The sequence below is a fragment of the Trichosurus vulpecula genome, chromosome 2 (assembly GCF_011100635.1).
Source record: "Trichosurus vulpecula isolate mTriVul1 chromosome 2, mTriVul1.pri, whole genome shotgun sequence".
Classification (NCBI taxonomy): Eukaryota; Metazoa; Chordata; class Mammalia; order Diprotodontia; family Phalangeridae; genus Trichosurus; species Trichosurus vulpecula.
This window is the reverse complement of record NC_050574.1, coordinates 52,752,204-52,764,868: the sequence shown is the minus strand read 5'-3', so window position 1 is coordinate 52,764,868 and position 12,665 is coordinate 52,752,204. Positions and strand designations below refer to the sequence as shown.

Sequence of the window (12,665 nt, the reverse complement as noted above, 5' to 3'; positions counted from 1 at the left end):
GAGCATTCACTTTGGTCCCTAGGGAGAGTGAGCTCAAGTTTAAATGGTTGCCACAAAACATCCTCCCCTCTCACCCAAGTTTACTTTTAGGTGTGTTGCAGCCAATGGATGAGTCACTCCCTTGCTAGCAAGACACAGTTGAGTCAAGCAGGTCGCTCCTCGGGGCTCCAGACCATCCTGCTGTTACCAGCTTGTCACCAAAAGGGATCTCTCATGGTTTTTCTGAACTTCCAAAGCTGACAAGGTCATAATCTGCTCTGTTCTATCTCTGACATTCATTCATCTGAGATCAGGGAAAACTGAAACAACAGATTCAAAGGAAACAAAAGTATCATCCATTCGCGGCCACATGGTGACCAGGTAGGGAGATAAGGCAGCTGTAACAACAGGCTGATGCTGCTGTTGGTGCTTCTCCCCCAACCTTGAGGTCTATAGTAATTTTTCTTCTTCCTCGCTCAAATATGTCAGAAAAGGAAGTATTCGTCTCTTCTAGACTTTCATATGTTCCCCTAGTTCAGGCTCAGCATCTTATTAAAAGATGTGTGTTGCCACACATTCAGCTGACAGGAAACACGATGCCTGCAGTGATCTGAAGGAGGGAGGAAAGGATACCTCTGTCATGAATTTCTGGGAGCTGGCTCCCGAAGCTGTCACGTGGATATGTCCAGTGCTTGCAGCACTGGGCTAGTACCCTCATTCCACGAAGGGCAGCCTGTTAGCAATAGAGTGGAAGCTCTGGTCGGTAAATGGACTGGGTGTCAGTTGTCCAAGAGCCAGCCTAGCCAAGTGCTGAGAGGAGCTCATCACCCGAGGGAGGGTTGCCAGCCACAAGGACCCTCCAAAACAAAGACGTGGAAGCTCTGACCTTCCCTCCTTGATAGAAGGATCTCCTATGCACTGACAAAGTCACAGATTCTTGAAGAGTTGAAGTAGGTGTCCATTTAACAGATGAGAAAACTGAAACCAAGAGGCAGGAAATGACTTGACCATGGTCACGTAACTGTTCGGGGGCAGAAATGGGGGTGACGCCCAGGTTCTTCCAAGTCTAAAGGCAGGGCTTTTTCCCCAAAACATCACTGTCATGTAATAATAACAAAAATCACTCATATTTCTGTAACAGTGTGCAGTTTACAAGATGCTTTGCTCACAGCAGCACCCTAAAATAGAGCACATTTTATTACACCCATTTTTTAGAGGAGAAAATTGAGGTCCTGTGGAGGAGAAGGGAGTTATCCATTGTCGTACATCAAGAAAGTGCTAGAAGACTCTGGAGGAGCCGTCAGGTTTATTATTAACACATTTCTACTCCTGGGCACTCGGTGTTGTCATCTGAATTGGCCTGTTTGACAGGACTTACAGATGGGGCAGGCACCCCTGTATGTGAAACAGCATCTCCTGTCTCCTTCCCTTTGAATGGACGGACTCCAGGTCTGATGCGTCCTCCCCACGATCTCCACCTCTTCCAACCTCTCACTCTCATCAAGGCGTCGTTCTAGTGTAACGTCCTATAAATAATCGCTTAATCAACAAGAATTTATTACAAATGCACACTCTGTGGTGAGCACTGCACCAAGTGCTAATGATGCAAAGAAAGGTGAAAGCATGGGTTTTGTCTTTGAGGACTTTGTGTTCTAATGGGGAGAAAAGATGCAAACCACTATATAATTTGCATATGAAACATATATATATATTTGTATATAGACACACATATATTTGTATATAGACATATATAGACATACATATATACACATATATACACATATTTGCATAGACACATATATTTGTATATAGACATATATAGACATACATATATACACATATATACACATATTTGCATAGACACATATATTTGTATATAGATATACATGTATTTGTAGACAGACATTTGAAATACACACATATGTACTTACATATATTTGTATATAGACATATATTTGTAATATGCATACATACATATGTTTGTATGTAGACATAATAGACATATGCATACACAAACATTTGTATATATACACATATTTGTATAGACACATATTCAAGATATATCATGTGTGTACATACACTGACACATATATGATATTTACATGTAAATGTCTTGGAGAGAAAGGACCAACAATGGGCGACCCGGAAAGGCTTCTACAGAAGGTGGAATTTGAGCTGGGTCTTAAAGAAAGCCAATAGAAACAAAGAGGCAAAAGTGTGGAAGGAGGGCCTTTCAGGCGTTGGCATCTCAGCCACCGTGGAGATGGGAGATGGATTATCATGTTCAAGGAACTGCAAATAGGTCACTGTACCTGAATGACAGATTACACAGAGAAAAGTAAAAGTGTAAGAAGGCTAAAAAGATAGGAAGAAACCAGGTTATAAAGAACATTAAATGCCAAATGGAGGATTTTAGATTTGATCCTGGAGATAATAGGGAGCCATTGTAGCTCATTAAGCAAGGGAGGTGACCTGGTCAGACCAACTTTTTTAAAAAAGTCACCTGCTTTCCTCCCATGGTTAGTGCTCTTCTCCTGAAATTGCATTCTTTTTTCCTTTAAATTTTATATTTTGTATTTACTTACCTGTATAAGTGGTGTTCTCCCTACCCCAACCCCATTCCCACGAACAGAATGTGAGTTCCACAAGGGCAGGGACTGCCTGGTTTTGTGATTCCTGGTGCCTCACACACTGCCTGGAAAAGACCAGGGGCTTTATAAATGCTTGTTGGAGTAGCAGAGCCAGGACAAGTAGCTGGGTTTCCAGACACTTCATTCTGTGTTCTTTCCCCTGAACAGAAGCTGAAAGCATAGGTTTCCAGGAGCTGCCCCCACACCAGTGGCGGGGGTACAGGGAAGCTCCTCTCCAGGTGCTGTTGCTCTGTGGTCTTCTCTGCCAGCCCCCTTGCTTGTGTTTCTGGATCAGCAATGGCTCTGTCCACTCCCCGAGTCAACCCTTGTCCCTGTGGTTTTCCCCTAGGAATGTTCACTACGCCCTGGGCCAGCATGGCGCGGAGCAGCGAGCAGTACTGCCTGGCCTGGGAATCCAAGTACCTGATGGAGCTTGGCAGCACCCTGGAGACCCTGCTCAATAGCTTTGTGAATATGATGGCCCAAGAAGCCCTGAAATATACAGTCTTGTCCGGTAAGACCCTCCATTATTCAGCCTTGACTCACCTCCTTGGCCTGATCGCAACTAGAAAAGACAGGGAGGGCAAAGATTAGAATACCAACCTAACTCTGCTGCTTACAATGTGTGTGACCTTGGACGAGTCAGTGAACCCCTCTGAGCCCTCTTTTCCCAATTAGTAAAATTGAAAGGTTGGACTCTAAGGTTGTTTCTAACTCTGATGTTGACTGTTTGAAAATCTCTTCTTTCTCTGACATTTGGTGTTCTAAAGCAGGGCTTCTTAAACTTTTCCTACTCGAGACCCCTTTTCACTTTTTGGGAGCATTGGTTGGTATTGTGTGGCCTGACAGCATGAGCAGTGTAAAATGCAGGTGCTTTGTATTCAGAACCAAGGCTGCAGGGAAGTTGCACAACGCAACATGGACAAGTGCTGCCAGAATCACCTCGGATTCATTATACGTTTGATTTTTAATTAATTTTTGGTCGTTGTGCATTCAGAAACCTTTTACTGTTGCCAAATTTTTTTCCACCTCCACATTCAGTTACTCAATCCTACATGGGGTCACAACCCACAGTTTAAGAAGCGCTGTTCTAAAGAACCTTTCATCTTTAATGTTCTGTCTTCTAAGGGCCCCTCCAGCTCTGACTTCTATGTTCTAAGGTAAGGTTTCTTAACCTAGGGATCACTGACCCCCCAAGGAGGCCATCTTAGATTGCAGAGGGGAATTTGGATGTGGGAAAATTACATATTTATTGTCACTAATTTCTAACTTAAATTTAATATTTCTTTCCGTTATGAATTTCTTTTTAAAACACAATATGGAAAAGGGGTCCATGAAAAAAGGTTAAGAACCCCTGTTCTAGAGTCCCTCCTTACTCTGACATTCTGTGTTCTAAAGCCCCTCCCAACTCTAACAACAGTCTATGTTCTAAGACCCCTCTTAGTTCTATGATCTAAGGTCCCTCCCAGCTCTGACATTCTGTGTTCTAAGGGCCCTCCCAGCTCTGACATCCTATGTTCTAAGGCCCTGCCAGCTCTGACATCCTGGGTTCTAAAGGCCCTCCCAGCTCTGACATTTCTGTGTTCTCAGGGCCCTCCCAGCTCTGACATCCTATGTTCTAAGGCCCTCCCAGCTCTGACATTCTGTGTTCTAAGGGCCCTCCCAGCTCTATGATTTTATTATCTGTCTAGTCGTTTCCTAATATTTCCTTCCTAACCTGCTCTTTCCTATTCATATTTGTTCCAAACCTAAAACCCAAGACTTTTAATCAGACTCTTTTTTTCCAAAGACTGGATCTCCCCATCTCACCCAGGCGAGAAGTGCAATAGCTGCCCTCAGGTTGCTGATGTCCAATCCCACCACTGATGTCACAGGAGCTTTGACTTGCTCCATTTCTGACCTGGATCAGTTCCTCCCTCCTTAGGTGATGGTGGTACCCCATTCCTAGGCTCCCACCATATTATTGCTAAACTTAACATAGACACCAAATTTGCATAGCCCACTGCAGCTCAGAACTCCAGAGCCCAAGAGATCTGCTAGTCTCAGGCTCCCCAGGAACTGGGATTATAGGCATTCACCATCATGCCCTGTGCACGTTTGTCTTTAAACCATCCCTCTTCAGCTGGGCAAAACTCAGTTCAGACTTGGGGGAGTACCATCAGCTTCACAGGCTCTCCAATGATTGCTTCCCACCCCTGATGTTTTCCCTATTTCTTCCAGGTATCTTGACAGCGTTGACTTGGCCATCTTCCCTCCTCGCTGTGGCCAACGTCATCGACAATCCCTGGGGGGTGTGCCTTCGCCGGTCCGCAGAGGTTGGCAAACACCTGGCCCACGTACTGCTCAGCCGGCAGCAGGTAGCCGGAAACCTTCCATGAACTGAAACTGGTTCTGTTACTTTACAGAAGGAGCAGCAAGGAAGGGAAAGAGGAAGTGTTTGCCTGTAGACACAGTCCTTTTACACGAGGCTATCACAGGGGAGCAAGAGGGGACTCAAAGCCTTGGCCTATCTTGGAGTCTTAGACTAATATTAGGAAGGAACCAGCCTCAATCAGCCTAGGGAGGAAGGAAGGAAACAAGCATTTATTAAATGCCTACTATGTGCCAGGCACTGTGCTGAATGATTTATGGTTATCTCATTTGAGCCTCACAACAACCCCGGGAGGTGGGTGCTGTTAGGATCCCCGTTTTACAGGTGAGGAAATTGAGGAAGAGGTTAAGTGTCACACACAGAGTCACACACCCTGCAGCCACAAATTTGAATTCAGGTTCAAATCAACAAGCATTTATTAAATGCCTAGTACATAGAAAACACTGTGTTCTAGGTGCGAAAATACGAAGATAAAAATAGAGGCCTTTGTGTGAGAATGAGGGTACAGGAGAAAGAGGGCTGGCCTTTGTCGGCTCTCACTTTCCTCATCAGTAAAATGGGGGTGTTGGACTACGTAATAGTTAGCATTTAGATAGCATTTTAAGTCTTGCAAAGAGCATTTTATTATGTTATTTCATATTATCCATACATAGATGTATATGTCCACATATAGAGAAACATCTATATGGTATATTATCTATATATAAATATATATGTCTATAGATATATCTAGATATATGTGATATATCATAATATATGATATATTGTATGTCATATATGCTATATAATATATATTGTATGATAGCATTATATATTATATATGATAGCACTATCTCATATATATATATAATTATAATATAATATCATATCTCATTTTATGCTCAAAAGAACCCTGGGAGGTAGTTGTTTGATGGCTTCCTAGGTCCCTACTAGCTCTAAATCTAGGATCTTGTGTTTTTCAAAGAGTTCACATGCTCTTGGGAGAGACAACATATATACATATATAATACACACATATATAATATGCACACATATACATATATGATATATATGCGTATACATGTATAATATATGTATACATATATGATATGTATGTATAATATACACATATAATTATGGACATCAAAAGGATGAGAAAGAAATGGAATGACCAGAGTAAAGAATTGGGGGGTGAATAGCCCCTGAGGAGTTTGCGGTGGAGAAAGGGCAGGACTGATGAGGAGCAAATGAGAAAGTAGAATGTTTCTTAAAATATAAAAGGATGGACAGATGCCAACAAGATGTGAAAATCCAGAGAAAATAAACATGATCCAGAGATCATTGAAGAGTCTCTTGATTTTCAAAAGGCTTGTTGAGGAAAAGATAGAACGAATAGAAAATCTTTAATCAAGAGTGAATTGGATGATAGCCAGTCGACGAAGAAACAGAAGTCCACTGATGAACCAAGAGGCTTGGCCCAAGGTCTAGATTCCAGAGGGAAGAACTGATGCTGCAGACAGCAAGGAAGAATTGACTTTTCTCATGAAGTAGAAAGTTTCAAATGAGGCCAATTCAGTGCTAGCAAAAGGATCAAATATGAAGTGTCCTCAGATAGGCAACTGAGCTGATACTCCTGGCCATCTAGAAGCTGAAGCAAAATAGTTTCCCTTGCTTTTATATATATAATATACATATTCATACATACCATAAACATGCAGATACATATGGGTCTATAAGAGTTTATGCATTCACATACATATAGCTATGTGCCTCTACATGTGCACAAAGGTGTACTTTTAGACATATGCTTATATGCATATGTATATATTCAAATATATTTGATAAAATCTGAATCTCATTTGTATTCTTTGATTTAATAGTTGTGTGAGGAACCATCTACATTCTGTGAGAGCTGAGCGAAATGAGTTTTTTAAGTTTTTCTTTTGTTTGAGTTGTTTTGAAGTTTGGGGTTTAACCTAATTTTATTTTTTTTGCATCAGCAACACTTGTAGCTTTGAACAAGCAACTACAAGTTTTCTGCATGGACTTTATCACAAAAAGAGCAATTGATACTAAGGAACAATTAACTTCCTCAAAGTTCAAGAAAAACTTTTACAAATATTTATTAATATCATTCACAGTCATTATTCTGAATGTTAACAAATGTTTAATTCATGTATGCCCGAGTTTGCCTAAGAGAATTGTCTCTCTGAGTAGAATTTTGACATTCTCTTGAAACCCAGCTTGTTAGTAGAAGTTACATCGTACCGTTAGAGGCAAATCTATCTAAAATTGATTCTGGCAACTTAGACGGCCTAGTGGCACACTGGATGGAACCCTGGGCCTGGAGTCTGGAAGTCCTCTGTTCAAATCCAGCCTCAGCTACTTCCTAGCAGTGTGACCCTGGGCAAGTCACCTAACCCCTGTCTACCTCAGTTTCCTCATCTATGAAATGGGAATAACACCTACTTCTCAAGGTTATTGTGAGGATCAAGTGATATAATATTTGCAAAGTACTTTGCAAACCTTAAAGAACTATATAGCATTTGCTAGCTATCATTATGATCATCATTATTATTATTATTATTAATTATTATTATTATCATGGTAACTGATTCCATTATTACCTGGTTCTGGTGAGTCTAGGAATCAGTTCTTCCTAAACCACAGAAAATGTTATATCTCGAAGTGTCCAAACACTGGTTGTTGTCCTTCGTTTTTGAAGAGGACAAAAATGACATCACTATGTTAGTCAAAGTACAGTGTGTCCAACTGTGGCTGATCAGAAGCTTAGAAGTGCCTACCACGGATTGGGCACACATAGTCCACATGAACACTTAGAGTGGAGATGTCTCTAATTTTGCACACCTCAGATTTCTTTTCTTGTTTTTTTTTTGAGGGGGGCAGGCAGGGCAATTGGGGTTAAGTGACTTGCCCAAGGTCACACAGCTAGTAAATGTGTCAAGTGTCTGAGGCCAGATTTGAACTCAGGTCCTCTTGACTCCAGGGCCTGTGCTCTACTCAATGTGCCACCCAACTGCCCCCTCACGTTTCTTTTGAGCTACTTCAATTCCGTTTCGCTCATAGCCCGTATCACCTTCTTTGATGCGGGCATGCCATGCTGGGCTGTCCTTTGCCAGCATCTCCCATGCCATGCAGTCAGTTCCAAAATTCTTCAGAGAGACCTTGAGAGTGTCCTTGTATCACTTCTTCTGACCTCCATTTTTTTTTTGGGTTTTTTTTTGGGGGGGGGCAGGGCAATTGGGATTAAGTGACTTGCCCAAGGTCACACAGCTAGTACATGTGACAAGTGTCTGAGGCCGGATTTGAACTCAGGTCCTCCTGACTCCAGGGCCGGTGCTCTACTGACTGCTCCACCTAGCTGCCCCTTCTGACCTCCATTTGAGCGCTTGCCTTGTTTGAGTTCTCCGTAAAATAGTCTTTTCAGCAAGCATACATTTGGCATTCAAATGACATGGCCAGCCCATCAGATTTGCACTCTCTGCAGTCCAAACACTAACCACTTAGTAACAGATCAGAAAGCTTTTTAAATCTTGTTGGGTTTGGTCGAGATGAATGAAGAGTTGTTATAAGAATGTCCTGCATCTGTTAAGGTGGTGATGAGCACCTTATGGGGGCCCTGAATTGACACAGGGTATGAAAATAACTCCAGATTTCTACAAGACGGACCTAAGGAAAATAAACATTCTCTCCAAATCCTCATTGATGGTAATTCAGATGGACAGAGTTAGGGTGTGAAACAACCCCTTTCTGCCATTCGTTATAAAAGGGCAGCCAAGCTTGTTTGCATAATCCCAGAGTCCAAGCTCTCACTTCATGATGTCACCAGTCTGAAAATTTTCAGTCCTAGGTTAGAAACATGAATAAATGCTGCCAAAACTTGTTTAAAAAAAAAAAGCTTAAAAATAAAGATCATTTTTACCTTGATTTTCAAAGAAAAAAACTTGAACTTCCTGATTTGGAAAGTGGAAGTGTCCCATCTTATGTTACTGGCCAAAAGGTCTTGTCTTAATCATGGAGTTTTTCTTGATTATTGAAAAATTAATAGTTCCTTAGTATCAAGTGCTCTTTTCTGTGATAAAATCAATGCAGAAGGCTTGTAATTGCTTGTTCAAAGCTGCAAGTGCTGTTAATGCAAAAAGTAAACAACATCCCCATCTGCTGGAACCTTAATATTCTTCCAGTGAGGGTAGATATTCGGTAGTCTTGCATTTTTATCACTATAGGCATGAGTAGGCAAGCAAACTTGCCAGTATTTTGTAGTCTTCCATACTAATGACATGAATGTTTCTCTTTCTTTATCCCAACGCATCCCTCAAATACACAGGACCAGCCTTTGTATTATTTGGGTCCCTTGGTTCCATAGGATTTAGGCAAAAATAATATTTCATCATTGGAATGTTATATAACTATATATTGCTTACTTTATTGTAAATACTGGTGAACAACGGTTAATAAATAGTTTTATATTCTTCTTTTTAAAAACCATCAAGGGGAAAAGGGAAAGAACCACAGAACCTGAAGACAGACAAATATTCCAAGTTTCCAAAAAATAAAAAGATAAAAAAGAAGGAAGAAAAATCTCCAAACTACAGGCTAGTGAGCTGGTTTTGATTGCTAAGGAAATTCTAGACTGGATCATGAAAAAGATGGTTAGTGAGCATCCAAGTATGCTCACAAGGGAAACAGTGATTACAAAGAGCAACATGGCTTCATCAAGAACAAGTCATGCTACATTAGCCTCACTTCCTTTTTTATTTCATTTATTTATTTATTTTTGAGTTTATTTTTAGTTTTCAACATTGGCTTTTATAAGATTTGGAGTTCTGAATTTCGCCCCCCCTTCTTCCGTACCCTATCCCCAAGACAGCATGCAATCTGATATGGGCTCTACATGTATTATCATATAAAAAAATATTTCTACATTAGTCATGTTGTAAAAGAAGAATCAGAGAAGAATCAGAACCATGAGAAAGAAAAAAAGAGAGAAAAAATAGTCTGCTTCAATCTGCATTCAGAATCCATAGTTTTTTCTCTGGATGTGGATGGCATTTTCCATCATGAGTCTTTTGGAATTGTCTTAGAGCATTGCATTGCTCAGAAGAGTTAAGTCTAACAAAGTCAGTCATCATACACAGCGTTGCTGTTACTTTTCTCCTGCTTCTACTGGTTTTACTCAGCATCTGTTCATGTAAATCTTTCCAGGTTTTTCTGAAGTCCACATGCTTATCATTTCTTATAGCACAATAGTATTCCATTACATTCATACACCACAACTTGTTCAGCCATTTCTCAATTGATGGGCATCCCCTCAATTTCCAATTCTTGGTTATCACAAAAATAGCTGCTATAAATACTTTTGTACATGTGGGTCCTTTTCCCTTTTTTATGATCTCTTTGAGATACAGACCTAATAGTGGTATTGCTGGATCAAAAGATATGCACAGTTTAATAGTGGGCACGGTTCCAAACTGCTCTCCAGAATGGTTGGATCAGTTCACAACTCCACCAACAATGTATTAGTGTCCCAATTTTCCCACATCTTCTCCAACATTTGTCATTTTCCTGTTTTGTCATGTTAGCCAACCTGATAGATGTGAGATGGTACCTCAGAGTTGTTTTAATTTGCATTTCCATTCCATATTCAGTAATGATTTAGAGCATTTTTTTCATGTGAGTATAGATAGTTTTAATTTCTTCATCTGAAAACTGCTTGTTCATATCTTTTGACCATTTATCATTTGGGGGAAATGATTTGTATTCTTATAGATTTGACTCAGTTCTCTATATATTTTAGAATTCATTTCCCTTTTTAACAAGGTTACTAAACTGGTAGCCAAGGGGAAATATTGTAGATATGGATAACCTAGGTTTTAACAAAGCACTTGATAAAGTATCAGTTCAGAACTGGTTAAATGGCCAAACTCAAAGGTAGTCAATTTTTAGTGGTTCCTTGTAGGCCTGGTATAGGAGGTGGAGAGCCTCAGGGTTCTGTGCGTGGCCATATGCTAGTTAACATTTTTATCAATGACTCAGATAAAGGCTCATCATATTGAAGGTGGGAGGGATAGTTAACATAGAGAATAACAGAATGAGTATTGAAAAGTTCTTAAAACAGGAGAGCACTAGGCCAAATCTAGTAAGATGAAATGTGGTAGGGATAAATGTAAAATCTTATACTTGGGTTCAAAAAATCAACTTTAGAAGCAGAGGAACACTTTGGCAGAAAATACTGTGAAGATTTTAGTGATCTGTAATTTCAATATGGGGCCGGTAGGTGGTACGGTGGAAAGAGCACTGGCCCTGGAATCAGGAAGACTCTTGCTTCTTGAGGTCAAATCTGACCGCAGACACTTACTAGCTGGGTGACCCTAGTCAAATCACGTCATCCTGTTTGCCTCAATTTCCTCATCTGTAAAATAAGCTAGAGGAGGAAACGGCAAACCCCTTCAGCATCTTTGCCAAGAAAACCCAAGATGGAGTCACAGAGAGTCAGACACAACTAAAAAATGATTGAACACACAACACACACACACACACACACACATATACATGCATACAAGTTCAATATGAGTCAACAGTGTGTTATGGTAGCCAGAAATGTTTGGGCCACATTAAGAGCAGCTTAACTTCCAGAGAAGAGAGAAGTAATTTAAGAAAGATATTAGTTAATTGGAGAATATCCAGAAGAGTATAATCAATTGGAGAAATTTAGTCTGGAGACTAAGTTTAGTCTGGGACGTTTAGTCTGGAGCAGAGGAAACCCAGTGGGGGATGGAATTGCTGTCTTCAAAACTTTGAAGGGCCATCATAGAGAAGGAGACGTAGATTTGTTCTCTTTGGTCCCAGACAGCAAAACCAGCAGCTGTGGGTAGAAGTTGAAAAAATTTAGGTATATTAGGGAAAACTTCATACTAGTCAGAGTAGTCCAGAAGTGGAATGGCCTTCTTGGAGAAGTGATGAGGTGTTCCTCATTGGAGGTCTTTGATCAGTGGGTGTGTTATAGTAAGATTCCTTTGGGATATGAGTTGGACCAGACTGCTCTTCCAACTCTAAAATTCTGTGATTCATTTCATTCATTCATCGAACATTTTTAATAATAATAGGTCACTTGCAAAGCATTTACCTTCAGTATCCCAGTTAAACATCTACCATATTCAGATTATTGGGATTTTAACAGCAAGTTTTGAGAGTGGGAAGGGAATACAAAAACTTGGTCCATCCCCTCAGGGAATTTGCAGTCCAGAAGGAGAGACCAAACACAAATTAAGGAATAGAAATTAAAGATACAAGGTAGTATAAGGGTTAGAGTTCAAGGTAGGGAGATTATACTTTCAGCAGTTGGGAGAGGAGGGCTCCATGAAGGAGATGACATTTCAGTGTGGCCTTGAAGAATGAGTAGGGGAAGGGGAGGGAGGGGAAGGCATTCACCTGTAAGGTATTCACCTGTAAGGTAGGTGATAAACAGGAGAATGTGGGGACATATTTAGGAGACAAGAGTAGTCCAATTTGACTGGAACATTCTATAGTAAAGGGAGTAGTATGAGAATGTGGTTTAAAAGGTATATGGGAAGTAATATTCTGTGTTGTAAAGGCCCTTCCAGCTTGGACATTCTGTGTTCTAAAGCGTCTTCCAGACCCAAGATTCTGTGTTGTAAGTGGTTCCTTCTAACTATGATCTCCAT

The 12,665-nt window shown here is 40.6% G+C and overlaps 1 protein-coding gene across 2 annotated transcripts in view; it reads left to right on the top strand.

Moving 5' to 3' along the window:
- Positions 1-12,665, top strand: part of TMCO4 (transmembrane and coiled-coil domains 4) — a 124,975-nt gene that overhangs the window by 55,132 nt on the left and 57,178 nt on the right. For both annotated transcript variants that reach the window (XM_036746963.1, XM_036746962.1), the window contains exons 9-10: positions 2,959-3,123; positions 4,830-4,966. In XM_036746963.1, coding sequence (XP_036602858.1) covers positions 2,959-3,123; positions 4,830-4,966 — 302 coding nt within the window. The remainder of the gene's footprint in view (positions 1-2,958; positions 3,124-4,829; positions 4,967-12,665) is intronic.